This window comes from Manis javanica, chromosome 1, assembly GCF_040802235.1.
Source record: "Manis javanica isolate MJ-LG chromosome 1, MJ_LKY, whole genome shotgun sequence".
Classification (NCBI taxonomy): Eukaryota; Metazoa; Chordata; class Mammalia; order Pholidota; family Manidae; genus Manis; species Manis javanica.
The window spans coordinates 156,576,164-156,590,503 of NC_133156.1; the positions used below are offsets into that span (position 1 = coordinate 156,576,164).

At 40.3% G+C, this 14,340-nt stretch overlaps 1 protein-coding gene across 2 annotated transcripts in view; it reads right to left on the bottom strand.

The window, feature by feature from the left end:
* The window catches only part of MRPS9 (mitochondrial ribosomal protein S9), a 91,929-nt gene extending 84,731 nt beyond the window's left edge, over positions 1 to 7,198 (bottom strand). The window contains exons 1-2 of one of the 2 annotated variants that reach the window (XM_037020027.2): positions 7,024 to 7,154; positions 4,702 to 4,753 (exon numbers count right to left, since the gene is read on the bottom strand). Coding sequence is in view for 1 of the 2 variants with exons in the window: in XM_037020025.2 (XP_036875920.2) it covers positions 7,024 to 7,158 (135 nt within the window). In the remaining variant the exon portion in view is untranslated. Of the gene's footprint in view, positions 1 to 4,701; positions 4,754 to 7,023 lie in introns of both variants that reach the window. The other variant, XM_037020025.2, reaches the window with a different exon arrangement.
* Positions 7,199 to 14,340: the final 7,142 nt, after the last annotated feature.

Sequence of the window (14,340 nt, forward strand, 5' to 3'; positions counted from 1 at the left end):
CCTTTTCAAACAATATGGCGTCTCTCTCACTTACCAACTTTACATTTCCCTGTATGGCCCCGGAAGATGACTGGTTAGCCAGAGACGGGTAAGATTCCTCAAGGGAGGAACAACCTAAGACAGGCACAGTCACAGGGGGGCCATCAGGTGAGAAATTGGGGATCAACAGAGGTGAGGCTCAGAACCTCATCCCCCTGTTTTGAGAGAAATCTTCTGCATCCGTGGAGGTTTTGCTGCCCTTGTCTAGCTTGGATTAATACTTAGTCCATAGGCACACACCTGATCATCTACATTTGCCCTCTTACTGCACTGAACTATGTTTTCTACCTTTATCTTGCATCTATGTACCACTTCAGCATTTTATTAAAAATAATAATAATAATAATAATAAAGGGAGAAATGTGGGATCCACATATAAATCAAGTATAAAAATCAAACGAATATTCATATTTCACCTGATTGTTTATAGTTCATAATGTGTGATCAAAACCGAAAGTTTCTATGATGAATGCCCTTGTACTGTTCACCGTGTAATAATTTATTCACTATGTAAGAATTCGTTCACCATGTAAGAACCTGTTCGTTATGCTTCAGAAGATTGGAGACTGACGAAAATTAGGCTTGAGATGGATTAATGATTGTGCATTGAGCATTGACCCTCCTATACAGAATTTTATTGTTGTTAACAACCATTTGATCAATAAATATGAGAGATGCCCTCTCAAAAAAAAAAAAGGGGGATCTCGCTCCCGAACTTCAAGCTCTACTACAAAGCCACAGTAATCAAGACAATTTGGTACTGGCACAAGAACAGACCCATAGACAGAATAGAGAGGCCAGATAGAAACCCAATCAGATATGGTCAATTAATATGTGGAAAAGGAGCCATGGATATACAATGGGGAAATGACAACCTCTTCAACAACTGGTGTTGACAAAACTGGACAGCTACATATAAGAGAATGAACATGGATTATTGTCTAACTCCATACACAAAAGTAAACTCGAACTGTATCAAAGACCTGAATGTAAGTCATGAAACCATAAAACTCTTCAAAGAAAATATAAGCAAAAATCTCTTGAATATAAACATGAGCAACTTTTTTCTGAACACATCTGCTCAGGCAAGGGAAGCAAAAGCAAAAAATGAACAAATAGGACTACATCCAACTAAAAAGCTTCTGCACAGCAAAGGACACCATCAGTAGAACAAAAAGTCATCTTAGAATATGAAAGAGAAGAATATATTTATAAATGACATATCGACAAGGGGTTATCATCCAAAATATATAAAGAACTCACACAGCTCAACACCCAAAAGGCAAATAACCCTATTTAAAAATGGGTGGAGGATATGCACAGACACTTCTCCAAAGATGAAATTCAGATGGCCAACAGGTACATGAAATGATGCTCCACATTACTCATTACCGGGAAAATGCAAATTAAAGCCACAATGAGATTATCACCCCACACAAGTTAGGATGGCCAACATCAAAAAGACTAGGAACAAATGCTGGTGAGGATGTGGAGAAAGGGGAACCCCCTTACACTGCTGGAGGGAATATAAATTAGTTCAACCATTGTGGGAAGCAATATGGAAGTTCCTCAAAAAACTAAAAATGGAAATACCATTTGACCCAGGAATTCTACTCCTAGGAATTTACCCAAAGAAAACAAGATCTCAGATTCAAAGCGATATATGCACCTCTATGTTTATTGCAGCATACTTACAGGAGCCAAGATATGGAAGCAACCTAAGTGTCTATCAGTAGATGAATGGATAAAGAAAATGTAGTACATATATACAATGGAATATTATTCAGCCATGAGAAGAAAACAAATCCTACCAATTGCAACAACATTGATGGAGCTAGGGTATTATTCTCAGTGAAATAGGCCAGGCGGAGAAAGACAAGTACAAAATGATTTCCCCCATTTGTGGAGTATAACAATCAAGCAAAACTGAAGGAACAAAAGCAGTAGATTCACAGACTCCAAGAAGGGACTAGTGGTTACCAAAGAGGATGGGTGGGGGAGACTGGGTGGGGAGGAAGGGAGAAGGGGATTAAGGGGTATTATGACTGGTACACATGGTGTGTGTGGGGGTCACAGGGAAGACAGTGTAGTACAGAGAAGACAAGTAGTGACTCTGTGGCATCTTACTACACTGATGGACAGCGACTGCAATGGGGTATGCGGGGGGACTTGATAATATGGGTGAATGTAGTAACCACAATGTTTTTCATGTGAAACCTTCATAAGGGTGTATATCAACGATACCTTAATAATAAAAAAAAAGAAATGTAGGTGTTCACAAATGTAGCAGGTGTTCACACATGTACACAAATGTGTATGCACACACATATGAGCCCACAGAACTCTTCACATGTTTAATTCAATAAATAATCAGTGAGTATCTACAATGTATCTGTAGGCACTGTGCTAGGCATCAGAGTGGGGACACAAAGGTTCTGTTATTTTTCTCAAGAAGTCTGCAAATGAACTACAGAGGAAAGACATAACTACATGAGACATTTGGGTAATAAAAAAGTGTACATGCTTCTTTTACAATTGTTGGTAGCTTCTAACTTGCTTCCAGGGATTCTGCCACCTGGTATTCATGCCTGCCTTGTGCAACCCTCTCCCTCTTTGAGATCCGGCCTCTGCTACTTGCTTAACTTGGGTCCTTATGAATAGAATACTGTTAAAGTAACAGAATGTCAGTTCTGAGATTAAGTTACAAAGACTCTTGTCTTACCTCTCTTTCAGCCTCTCTTGATCAACCTGAAGAAGTCGGATGTGGTGAGATGCCCTACATACCGAGAGGGCAAGAACTGAGGGTGCCCAACAACCAGCACAACAGCCTACAGGGATACAAATGCTGTGAACATCCACACTGGAAACAGATGTCCACCCTCTAGCCTGATATAACTGCAGCCACAGACAACACCAGGATGATGTCCAACAGGAGAACCTGAGCAGAAGACCGAGTCAAGCTGTGCCTGGAATCCTGGTCCACAAAAAATAATATGTAATAAATGTCTGTTGTTTTAAGCTGCTAAATTTTGGAGAAACTTGTTACACAGCAATAAATAAAAAATCCATCATCCTAACTACAACAATGAAGCATAGTATAAGAAAGCTTATTTATCTTGTTTTTAAGGAAAAGGAGGAGAGAATGATTGTAGCATCTATTATTAAGCTCTCTTTAAATATGAAACTTGTAAACTGCTATGTAAGGAAAACGCAAACTTTAACATCCCAGTATTTTCATATTAAAGCAATGGAGAATACACTAAATCTATCTCTAAAAAGACAGGATGAGATCTCAAAGGGAAAAATGTATTCCACCAAAGAGATACTCTTTTCCATTGCTAATAAACTGAGATTTTTTTTTAAAAACCTCAAAAATTGCCAGGTGGGGGAAACATAACTAATTTACAGAGCTACAAAAAACATTTGATACAAATGCGAGTCAATTTTTAAATCTGTTTTTTAAAGAGTTTTTTTTTTTAGCAACTTAGTAATAAAGTTTTTTAGTAAGACCATACTGGGGTACCAACTGGGTACTGTGATAAATATAGGACACTATAACCTCCAGGAGCCCAGGAGAGATGAAAAGAACAGGTACTTAAGACAAAGAAGGCAATGCTTTTACAATAAAGCAAAAATATATAAGGTCTAAGCCACCAAATGCTACCCACCTTCTCTGGCAGATGGTCCATTTCAGCAAGGGCATACTCACTTAGTAAAAACTAAAATTAAGTTCTTAGTGCTTTGTAGAAAACAAAATTAAGAGGACTATCATCAGTATTTTGTAGTAATATCTTTCAAAGTAGAAACCAGTCCTCTGCTTTTTCTTATTATAAAGTTCATAAATATTACAGAAAGCTAAATTACCATTTCTACATTAAATTAATATTGATGGAGGATTCGAGAATTCTACCTTTAAAAAGGGTAACCTTGTAGTGTATCGCAACAGTCAACTGCTTCTAATAATGCCAATGCTTTTACTTGTGACAGGTCAAAAAACTCAAAATACCTCCGGACAGCAAAACAGACCATAATCTGGACCCTGCCAGACTACCCTGTCTCTCACCAACGATTATACCAATATAGCTGCTCTCACCAATCACTTGTTGTTACCAGAAAGTCCTGACTGGACATCTCCATTCCTTGTGTACCTATGACATCTTCCAGAACAAACACCTTTCTTTCCTCACATAACTCCTAATTAAAGACGCCACTATCACCTCCTAAGAAGCTGCCCACCTCCTTCCCCATGACGACTCATCTGAATTAGGCATGCCATTCTGCATTTTTCTGGATTTACCTCTGTGAAATTCGTGGTATACTGTACGTAGATCCCTGATTATCATGGGCTCATAATCTGAGAAATCTGGCCAATCATGAGTAAGATTCCCTCCTCCACGTCAAATCTGGGATACTGAGATATCTGCAGCTGTACCGAGGAATTAATATGAAACATGTATACCACAAGGATGGTATGCAGAAGGGCATCTGCTAGGGACAGGCCTGGGAGCAGCCTGGAATCACAGCTTAACAAAAGCTGTTGCTTTTTCCTTGCTGCTTCAGTGTTTCTCAAACTTTTTTGACTGTGATCTACAGTAACACCTATTATTTCTATCACCACCTGGTATACACTTATACATATTAAAAAAATACAAAAATATTTACCCTGTAAGAGATGCACTGATTATTTTTCTGTTCTTCCCAGTTCCTTCTTCGTCTGTAGCCAATGAAGAAGAAATTACATAACAAAAGGGTTATGACCCAAATTAAAAAAACAAAAAACAGGCAGAGTATTTTAGCCATTCATGGAGTGATTAAAAATGTTGTTTTATGAAACACGGCCATTAAGAGATACAGACTATTAATGTTGTAGATGGAAGTGAAGAACTATTAATCTTTCCGACAGACAAGCTCTGTGCCATACAAAAGGCTTTATGGAATATACATGGAATCATTAAGTCTGATGAGGGTCAGTGAAGTCTTTCAGTTACACCTGAGTTGTACTGCATGTGGTGAAACACATGCTGGGGTGGAATTCAGGAGTCTGGGGATTCAGCTGTCTCAGAACCATCCCTTGAGAGTGCTAAGGGTCATTGCTGACTGACTGACCCTTAGGTTAATTTGTTTACTATAATTTGTTTACTGAACAGTGTCAGGCTCAAGTAAAGTGCTCACTGAACATTTGCCATACGAAAATGAAAGGTTTATTTCAAATTTGATCAGGGAGGTGAAAACTAAAGTAACAGGGAGAAATAATTTTACACCCATCTTATTGAAAAAAACAAACATGCAAACCTAATGCAGGTACAGAAAGGGGCACTCTAATGCATCAATGACAGAATGTTAATTGCTACAGCCTTTTTGGAAAGCTTTGTGGAAATATTTAAGATGTACACATCCTTTGAAGCAATAATCTCATGACTGGAACTGTCTCTTACAGAAATAAAAGCATCTAAGAATTGTATGAAGGTATTTACTGAACATTTTATTAGTGGAAAGAAAATGGAAACAAAGCTAATGCCCATCAACTGTTAATTTGATATATTCATCACAAAGAATGTCATGCATCAGTTAGGTATTTAATAGGTGATTTGGAGGGATTTCTTCTATGTATGTAAGTTAGAGAAGCAAAAAGTAGAATGGGCACCATTTTTTGTAAAGTATGCATATACCTGCTTGCGTATAATTAAAAGAACATAAAGAAAGAAAAAAAGGATACACAGGATCTGGAGTTTGAGGGAGGGAAAGTGACTCCCCTTACCCCCAAAACATACACACATTAAGTGTCACCAATAAAAACTTTCTATATGCTGTAGTCCCTTTTATAGATAACTATGTATAAAGGAGAGACTCAAAAGAGATGTATGAAAATATAAAAACTTCCAACACATTTTCCAATAAAAAAATAAAACAAATGTTTGATGGCTAATTGAATGGATGGATTGGTGCATTTAGGTTAAAATATAAAAGAAAGGAGAAAAGGTATCATTCCTTTTATCAACAGTGTTTTTAGATCATAGTACTTGACTTCTTTACAGTACTTGGTACTGCTTATTCTCCCTAACTGAAACACTCTCCTGTTTTCCAAGACACCACACGGTCTTGCCTGTCCACTGTTTTTGGTAGCATTAAAATCTTTTGGTGGTTTTTCTTTCTCGACTGTTGTCCTTCAGGGACCAGTATCTCTGCTTATTCCTATTCAGTACACTCTCCCTAGGTGTTTGAATTGATTTCCAAGGCGTCAGTTACAGTCCACAGAGTAACAGAGAACTTGTAAATCAGTTTTCTCCTTGAACTATATAAACCTGCCCATTTATGGGCCTAGTGAAAATCTCCATTTGGAGTTCCCAACAATAATTGCATAATAGATACAATTTCATCCAAAACTAAACTCATTTTCTTCCCTCTCAAATCTTGTTCGTCCTCCTGAGATACCATGTCAGAATGGTATCATCTATCCAGATGTGAGGCTAGTCACTTCCCTCAGGATTAAGTAAAATGCACAAGTTCTAGTCTGTATTTGTAAAGTGTCGGGCAAATTAAGAAAACAGAAACCGCACAGACGCAAGGCACTTTTAAAAGTCACCATTCTCTCCGTGTGACTTCCTCCATCAAGTCTCTCGTTCACCTCCTCCGGCGCGGCCCGCCTCCCTCTGGACCGCGGGGCACGCGGGGAGGCCCCGAGCCAGCACCACACCTGGGCGCGGGCTCCCGTCGGCTCGGCAGCCACGTCACGGCAGGGGGCGGTCGCTCTAGTTCCGTCCCCACAGAACTCCCTCCCCTCACTGCACCCCGAGAAAACCAGAGACAACCTCGAGGGGCCGCCGCAGGCCAGCACCCATTCCTCCTCTCTAACCTCAGACCCGTACTTAACAATTAAGACCCTAGGTCCCCGTCTGCGCACGCGAGACGCCGGGGGAAGGTGGCGTCGCCGGCTCCACATCTTCGAGCTACAGGGCCAGCGTTTCCACTTCTCCTAGGCCTTACCTGGGATCCGGTACCTATCTGCAACTCAGCAGCCGCGGCTTTCCAGAGGTTTTGTTCCCGGGCGAGGCTAACCCTACTCCCGAGAAAGAGCCGGTAGGAAACTGCGGCGCCGCAGAACACACAGGGAGCCGCCATGTTGGTTGTGGAAGATCCGAGCTGGAGCGCAAAGGGGCGGGGCCAGCGGACTGCGCAGGCGCGACGACAGCCAGTTCCCTTGTATAGATTGCCTGGCGTTGGGAGCACGGGGCGTGCCCTGAGGCCCGTCGCTGATTGGGTGCATGAGCCAGCGGGGCGTGTCCGATTACACGCTCTGGTTCTCACTAACCTGGAGCTCCAGGGTATGGGTCAGGTGTCTGGGCCTCTTGTGCCTTTTGCATCTGTTGCATTCAGACGCTCTCCAGGTCTCCTTGGTACGACCTCCCCGTGGCTCTTTAAGCAACCCTTCCCACCGCTGCAGCGGACCCCGCGCAGCCCGCCCCAGAGCCCTTTCTGTTCTGTCTTCACCGCCCTCCAACGCGTGAGCTCCTCTCGCTCACGCAGGAGTGGAGGCCAAGCCTTGGCTCCTGTATGACTGCCTTTTCTAGCGCAGTTCCCTTCCTCTCTACCTTTACACATTTTTCAGGGTCCAGGGTCTCCATCTCCGTCCAGCAACCGCCAGACCACTCTCTATACCCTGGCGCTCCTGCTAAAGCGTACATCCGTGAGGACCAAATGCTGCCTTACTCGTCTTGGCACATCACTCTCCATAGCGTTAGTTCAAAGTCTTACTTGAAACCCAATCAGACGAGATATACATAGTTGTTGGAGAGATGCATACACCTTGCCTCCCGAGACTTGGGTGCTCCTGAGAGTAACTCCCTGGGTGCTTTCTACAAAATACATACTAAATGATGCAGAAGTCTCTCTGAAAGTGTTTCCAAATGTTTAGATTTGACGGATCAAATTTAAGTAAAATTTAAATTAAGTAAAATTAAAACAAACATACACACATGCGCAGAAAATCTGAAGCCAACGTTGTAAAGCAAATAAATGCCATCTACTATCACCATGTCTTAAAACACAGAGCAGTGTAACACTTGAGAGGTAGAAACGACATAATCTCAGAATGAAGAGCGTTCTTTTAAATAAAATGCGTGGTATCATTGTTCCCTTGTTAAGTTATGAAAAGCTTACTCTGTTGTGCTTTTTCTTAGTACTTTAGGCTAGTGAAACTTTCATCAGAAACTGGAAGAGGTCTGTGAACTAGCATTTGGGAACCAAGACTTTATAACTCATTAAAATAGATGTCTAAGCAGCAGTTGTTACACATTGTAAAAACAGAATAATTAATTGTAGAAATTTAACCAAGTAGGAAATAAATAAGTATGTAAAAAGAGAATTTACACATTTTTAAAAATGACATGTTGGAGCATATGAAAAGTAAGTTCTGAAATTAAGGTTAGGAATTGTGGAGGTTTTTTCTTCTTTTTTTTCTCAAAAATTCATGTTACAACCTTCTACTAGATTAAAGTAAAGCAAATGTAATATATTTCCACCTTTAGGGGAAACACTTGGACTGCTGCATTACCTGTCCTGTAGCCTCTGAGTTTGGAACAAATATACCACTATACAGTGACACTGTGTACATAATTTGAGACAGAAAGAAAGATTGGTAAGAGGAATGTGATGATAAACATTTGGAATACGTAAAACATTTTAACAAACAACTAAAGCTTAGATTCATTAAATTTTTTCCTCATTTACTGAGCACCTATTATGTTGGAGGCATCAGGCATTCTAGATATGAGGATTACAAAGTCTCAAAAATCCAACATGGTGGAGTCACCTCCAATGTGAGGTCTAAAGTCAGATCTGAAGATAAACATTTAGGAGGGTCAAAATGTTGGGCTAACTTGTTGCTGAGATGTGAAATAACAAACTATTAGATACTGCTGATGGGAGAGTGAACTGATACAGCCTCCTGAAATCAACCAGCTAATCAATGATCTAAAGTTAAAATAAGCACACCCCACAATCCATCAGTTACATTCCTAAATATACACAGTGCAGAAATTCTTGCACAATGTACCAGGAGACATGTATAAGAATGTTCATAGCATTACTATTCTTTAGGTTATTTTAACAAAAATAACCTGTCTAGCTTACCAAGAGGATGGATGGATAAGAGAGCACCACATAACAATGACAGTGGATTAATCACAACTACACATATGAATGTGAATGAGTTTCTCCAGGTAGAGGGAAAAATAAAAAGTTACATATGCATACCTAGTATGGTTCAATTTACATTAATTCAAAAACAAGCAACACTAAGCAAGATATTAAGACTCTATGTAGTAAGACCATAAATAAAAACAAGAGAATGATAAACATAAACTTCAGCATAGTAAATACTCTGGGGAGGAGGGGAGGCTGCCATGAGCAGGGTGCACAGGACATCAATTCCCCTGCCAATGTTCTTTATGTTTAGATGACTGGTGGACACACAGGTGTTCATTTTGTTATTTTTTTTCAATTTTTGAAAATATGTAATAGGTACATATAACAGGAAGAGTTGATTTTCGTCTCTCCACCCTAACTCACACTGAAAGATGTGGCAGGCTATGGCAAGAGTGTAAATTGGTACCATTGTTATTTCTTTTTCTTATATTCCTCATATCTCATTTCCTTTCTCCTCTCTCCTTTGCTATCTCCTCTTCATGCCCTACTCTGTCTCTTCTCCTACCTAGTGTATTCAGCTTAAATACTGAATTATGTAGTCCCAGAAAATGTATACACACACACACACACACACACACACACGTGTATACACCCCAGTAAAGGATTCCTAGAGAACTGTGGAACTTTGTGGATCACTGTGAAAAACCTTAGCCTAGAAAAAGCACAAAGGCTTAATGTTGCACGGATAACAGATCTTCAGAGAACTCTGGGTCAAAGATAACTAAACACTATATGGTTCATGGAAAGTCCATTAAATATGGATTGAGAAATCAGAGTTTTCACCTGAGCCGTGTCACATACTCCCTTTGTGACACTTGGTAGTTCATGGTTTTATGAAAAACCTACATTTCTCATCAAGACAACCAGGAGGTAGATTAGACCAGTGGTTCTCAACAGTGTGGTCTCCTGAGCAGGAGCATCAGCATTGGCTGGGTGGATTGTGGGTTGAATTGTGTTGTCCAAAAGTTGTTGAAATCCTAACCCCAGTACCTCATAGTGTGACCTTATTTGGAAATAGGACCTTTACAGAGGTAATCAGATGAAAACAATGGAGTAGGGTGAGTCCTAATTCAATATGACACTTTCTATAAAATTTTATTTAAGAAAGGGAAATTTTGATGTAGGGACAGATGTGTACAGAGAGGAAACACTGTGAAGAAACAGGGAAAAGATAGGCATCTACAGGCCATGGAACACCTGAGGCTACCAGACGAAAGGAGAGAGATCCTCCCTCAGGCCTCCGAAGAAACCAGCCCTTCTGACACCTTGATCTTGGACTTGCAGCCCCAGCGTTGTGCACAATACTTTTCTGTTGTTTCATCTGCCCAGTTGATGGTACTTCCTTGTAGCAGTCCCAGGAATACACCCAGCATGTTGGTTTTTGAAATGTTCATAATGTTTGTATACTCCTCCCTTTAAGAGGTGGAGCCTGCCCCTGTGAGTATGGGCTGCATTTAATGACCTAGCTCTGAAAAACAGGTGCTAATCACAAAAGGTGCTGCGGCTTCCTGCTTTCTCTCTTTTTCTCAGCACCCACTCTGGGGGAACTCAGATGCCATGTCCTGAGAACTACAGCATTGCTAAGAGCCGTTGGGGGAGGCAGCCTGGATGTGGACCTCCCAGTCAAGTCTCCCTGTGACTGTGGCTCCATCAACAGCATGGTTCTGCATCAGCATCAGACATCCTGAGCCAGAGCCACTGAGTTCAGACTTCTGGAACTCAGAGATTATGAGATAATGAATGTGTGTTGTTTTAAGCCACTAAAATGTGGGGTGATTTGCTATGCAGCAATAGAAAACTAACACGCCTGGGAATTTGTTAGAAATGCAAATTCTTGGTTCTCAATCTAGAGTTATTATATCATGAGGTGAGGGCCAAGAAGAAGCCCTCAAAACAATTCAGGATTCTTGTTCTTTATCTCTTGCATTGACAATCTGTTACTGAGTAGTAAGTCACATTCCACTACATTTAATCCAGTATTAATGCCCTTTTTCATCTTGATCATCTGGCAGACTCCTAAATGACTTCTGCATGTGTGTGGTTAAAAAATACATAATGTAAGATTTACCATTTTAACCATAATATGGTTCCTATATTCACATTGTGGTGTGACCACCACCACCACCACCATCCATCTCCAGACCTTGTTTGTCATCCCAAACTGAAACTCTGTCCCCATGAAATAATAACACCCATTCCCTCTCCCCAGCCTCTTGTAACCATCACTCTACATAAATTGTCTTTATGAATTTGACTATTATAACTACCATATGAAGGTGGAATCATACAAATACTTGTCTGTTTGGGCCTGGTTTATTTTACCTAGCACAATCTTTTCAGGGTTCATCCATGTTGTAGCATGTTTCAGAATTTCATTCCTTTTTAAGGCTAAATAATATTCCACTGTATGGGTAGACCACATTTTGGTTCTCCATCCATCCATCAAGGGACACTTGAGTTGTTTACACCTTCTGGTGACTGAATAATGCTGCTAAGAACAGGGGTGTATGTTTGAGTCACTGATTAATTCTTCTGGGCATATATCTACAAGTAGCATTGCAGTATTCTTGTTTTTAATGTGGCCAGATTTTTAACTTAATCCACATAGGCAGGTGCCTACCAAAGATAACTTGAGTGGAATTTAAATCTATAGCTTGAGAAGCCTGTAACTATCTAGATCACTCCCAGCTACAGAAACAGTATACATGGGTTAAGCAAATGCATACTTGGGGGGAATATAATTTTACACTGCAGGGAGGCAACTGAAAATTCATGGAAGTCTGAAAATATTTATGAGAGGTAATTTTAGTACATAGTTTGCTACATATCAAGCTTCTGTAACAGTGGAAAACTGAATCTGTCTCAGCCTAAATGTAAATCTATTCTCCCAAGACACATACATTTTACCATATTAATTGAATTTTAATTAATAAATAGAACAAATATCTTTGTTTTTTTCCCCCACTGTGTTCAATGTGGGCCCGATCCATCTACATAGACTCTTAACCCACAAGCTGTCAGTTATATTTGCTATAAAAGAGACAGTACTTAAGGGGCTGTCAGTCAATGCTGTTATGATGCTTCAAGAATCATTTCTCCAGGCTTCATTATCAAATATAAATTTACATGGAGCATAAAGGTGGATCAATCACACCATTTGCTGTGCACTGAAAATGCCTTCAAGCTATATACAAGTTCGGAGCAGTGTACTCAAGGCCAGTGACTTTTTGACCATATTTGTAATGACTGCATAGATTAAGTCAGTTTTTTAAGTGCCTGTGAGTGAAAGTGGCCATTCTGATAGGGTGGTAGGATTATAAGGGCTCCTTCATGTGAAAAAATAGCATGTAGGGAATGTTCAAGGACATTAAGGGTATTTCTTTCACTCATGCCCTGAGCATGGATTTGGACTCGACAGGATTTCCTGTGGTGGATGCTGAGGGGAGGCAAAGAAACTCTAGAAAAAGGGAACGAAATAGCCAAGATGATAAACTGGATATAGTCAGGATACTAGGACTTTCAAAATTAAAGCGAAGAATGTTAAGAAGGGATACAATTGAAATCATTAAAAATCACTAAAGGCCTGGCTAATATAAATACAGACTTGATAATGAAATTCCAGAAAACTAGAACCAACGTGAACTGCTTGAGGCATAAGAGAGACTATTTTAGGAGAGATGGAGGGAATATCATTTTACACTGCAGGGAGGCAACTGAAAAAGTGCATTGCTCCTAAGACGGTGATGTAGCCTGAAAATGTAAATAAGAAGGTAGTGATCCAGACCTGAAAAACAAGAAGTGTTCTCCAGTGTTAGTTTCATTCTTACTCTTTTGAAGAAGCAAAGGTAAGAGAAACTTTTCTCTGGTGTTTCTATTAGAGAAAGGGTATGGATTTAGATGGATCATGGGATACAATTCTAAAAAATGTAAAAGAGAATAAACAATTACATGTGCATATACCTGAACACACACATGCACATAAAGCATAAAATTTAAAGGGCATTATAAATATTATATGGCATTACTTGAGCACTGTTCTAAGTTTCATCTCATTTAACCATAGCTATGTCCCTATGAGGGAAAAACTATTATTATTCTCATATGAGACATAAGGAAGCTCAGCCATAGGGATGTTATATAACTTGCCTGATGTCCCACAGTTAGGAGGGGATGGAGCCAGGCAACGTGGCACTAGAGGATGCATGCCTAACCACTGCCCTGTTACGCCCAGTCCTAGACAGAACTATGAGTTAACAAGGGTGTTGTTAGGGTACTTGCTCTTGCCTTTTATCCATTGCATCTGCTCCTGTTACCATTCTCTTCAGGGACCCAGTTCATCTGTCCTTTGGCTTTGACCCCAACCCCAGTCACCTCTGTCCACTGGCCTCATCCTATCTCCTGTGTGAGGACATGAGACTACATCTGTCCAGGCTGCTGTTCAGAGGTCAAAAACTGACTGCCTTTCAGGTGTATTTTCTTTGGCCTGCACTGCGGTATGTGTGTGTGGTTGGTCACACATCCTCCACTTGCTGTGTCCCCACTATTCTTGGTGTCCTTCTTCGGGCTGTTCCCACATTCATGCTATGTGCCTGCTTTCTTCAGTACCCACCACGAGTGATACTCATGTGCACTTGATAAATGCTTCCTGATAAAAACATGAACCCCAGAACTATTCAGGTTTTGCCCACTTAAAGATAGGTAGGAATGCTGGGCTCTCACACCCAAAGGGTTCTTCCAAAAAGGCCAACAGGGGACTGGATATGCCCTGATTTGAAGACATGGATAAACCTGCTCAGCATCTCTGCTGAATTTTCTGTCCAGCTGGAAAGTGGAATTTTGGTAGTTTAGGAATTAAAGTAAGAATTTAATACATACAAAGACTATTTTATCTTTATCGCCCAATATTTATTGATACATTCTTTGCAAGGCTTAGTGATAGGAACCATCTGGGTATTAACATAGTGCCTGTCTTTCAGGAGCTTATAAACTTATAGGGAGAAAAAGATATGTACACAAATATGATCATTCTAGGAAGACTGTGATATAGTCATGAAAGAATTGCAAAGTAATTTGGGAGTTTGAGAAGGAAAACATTAC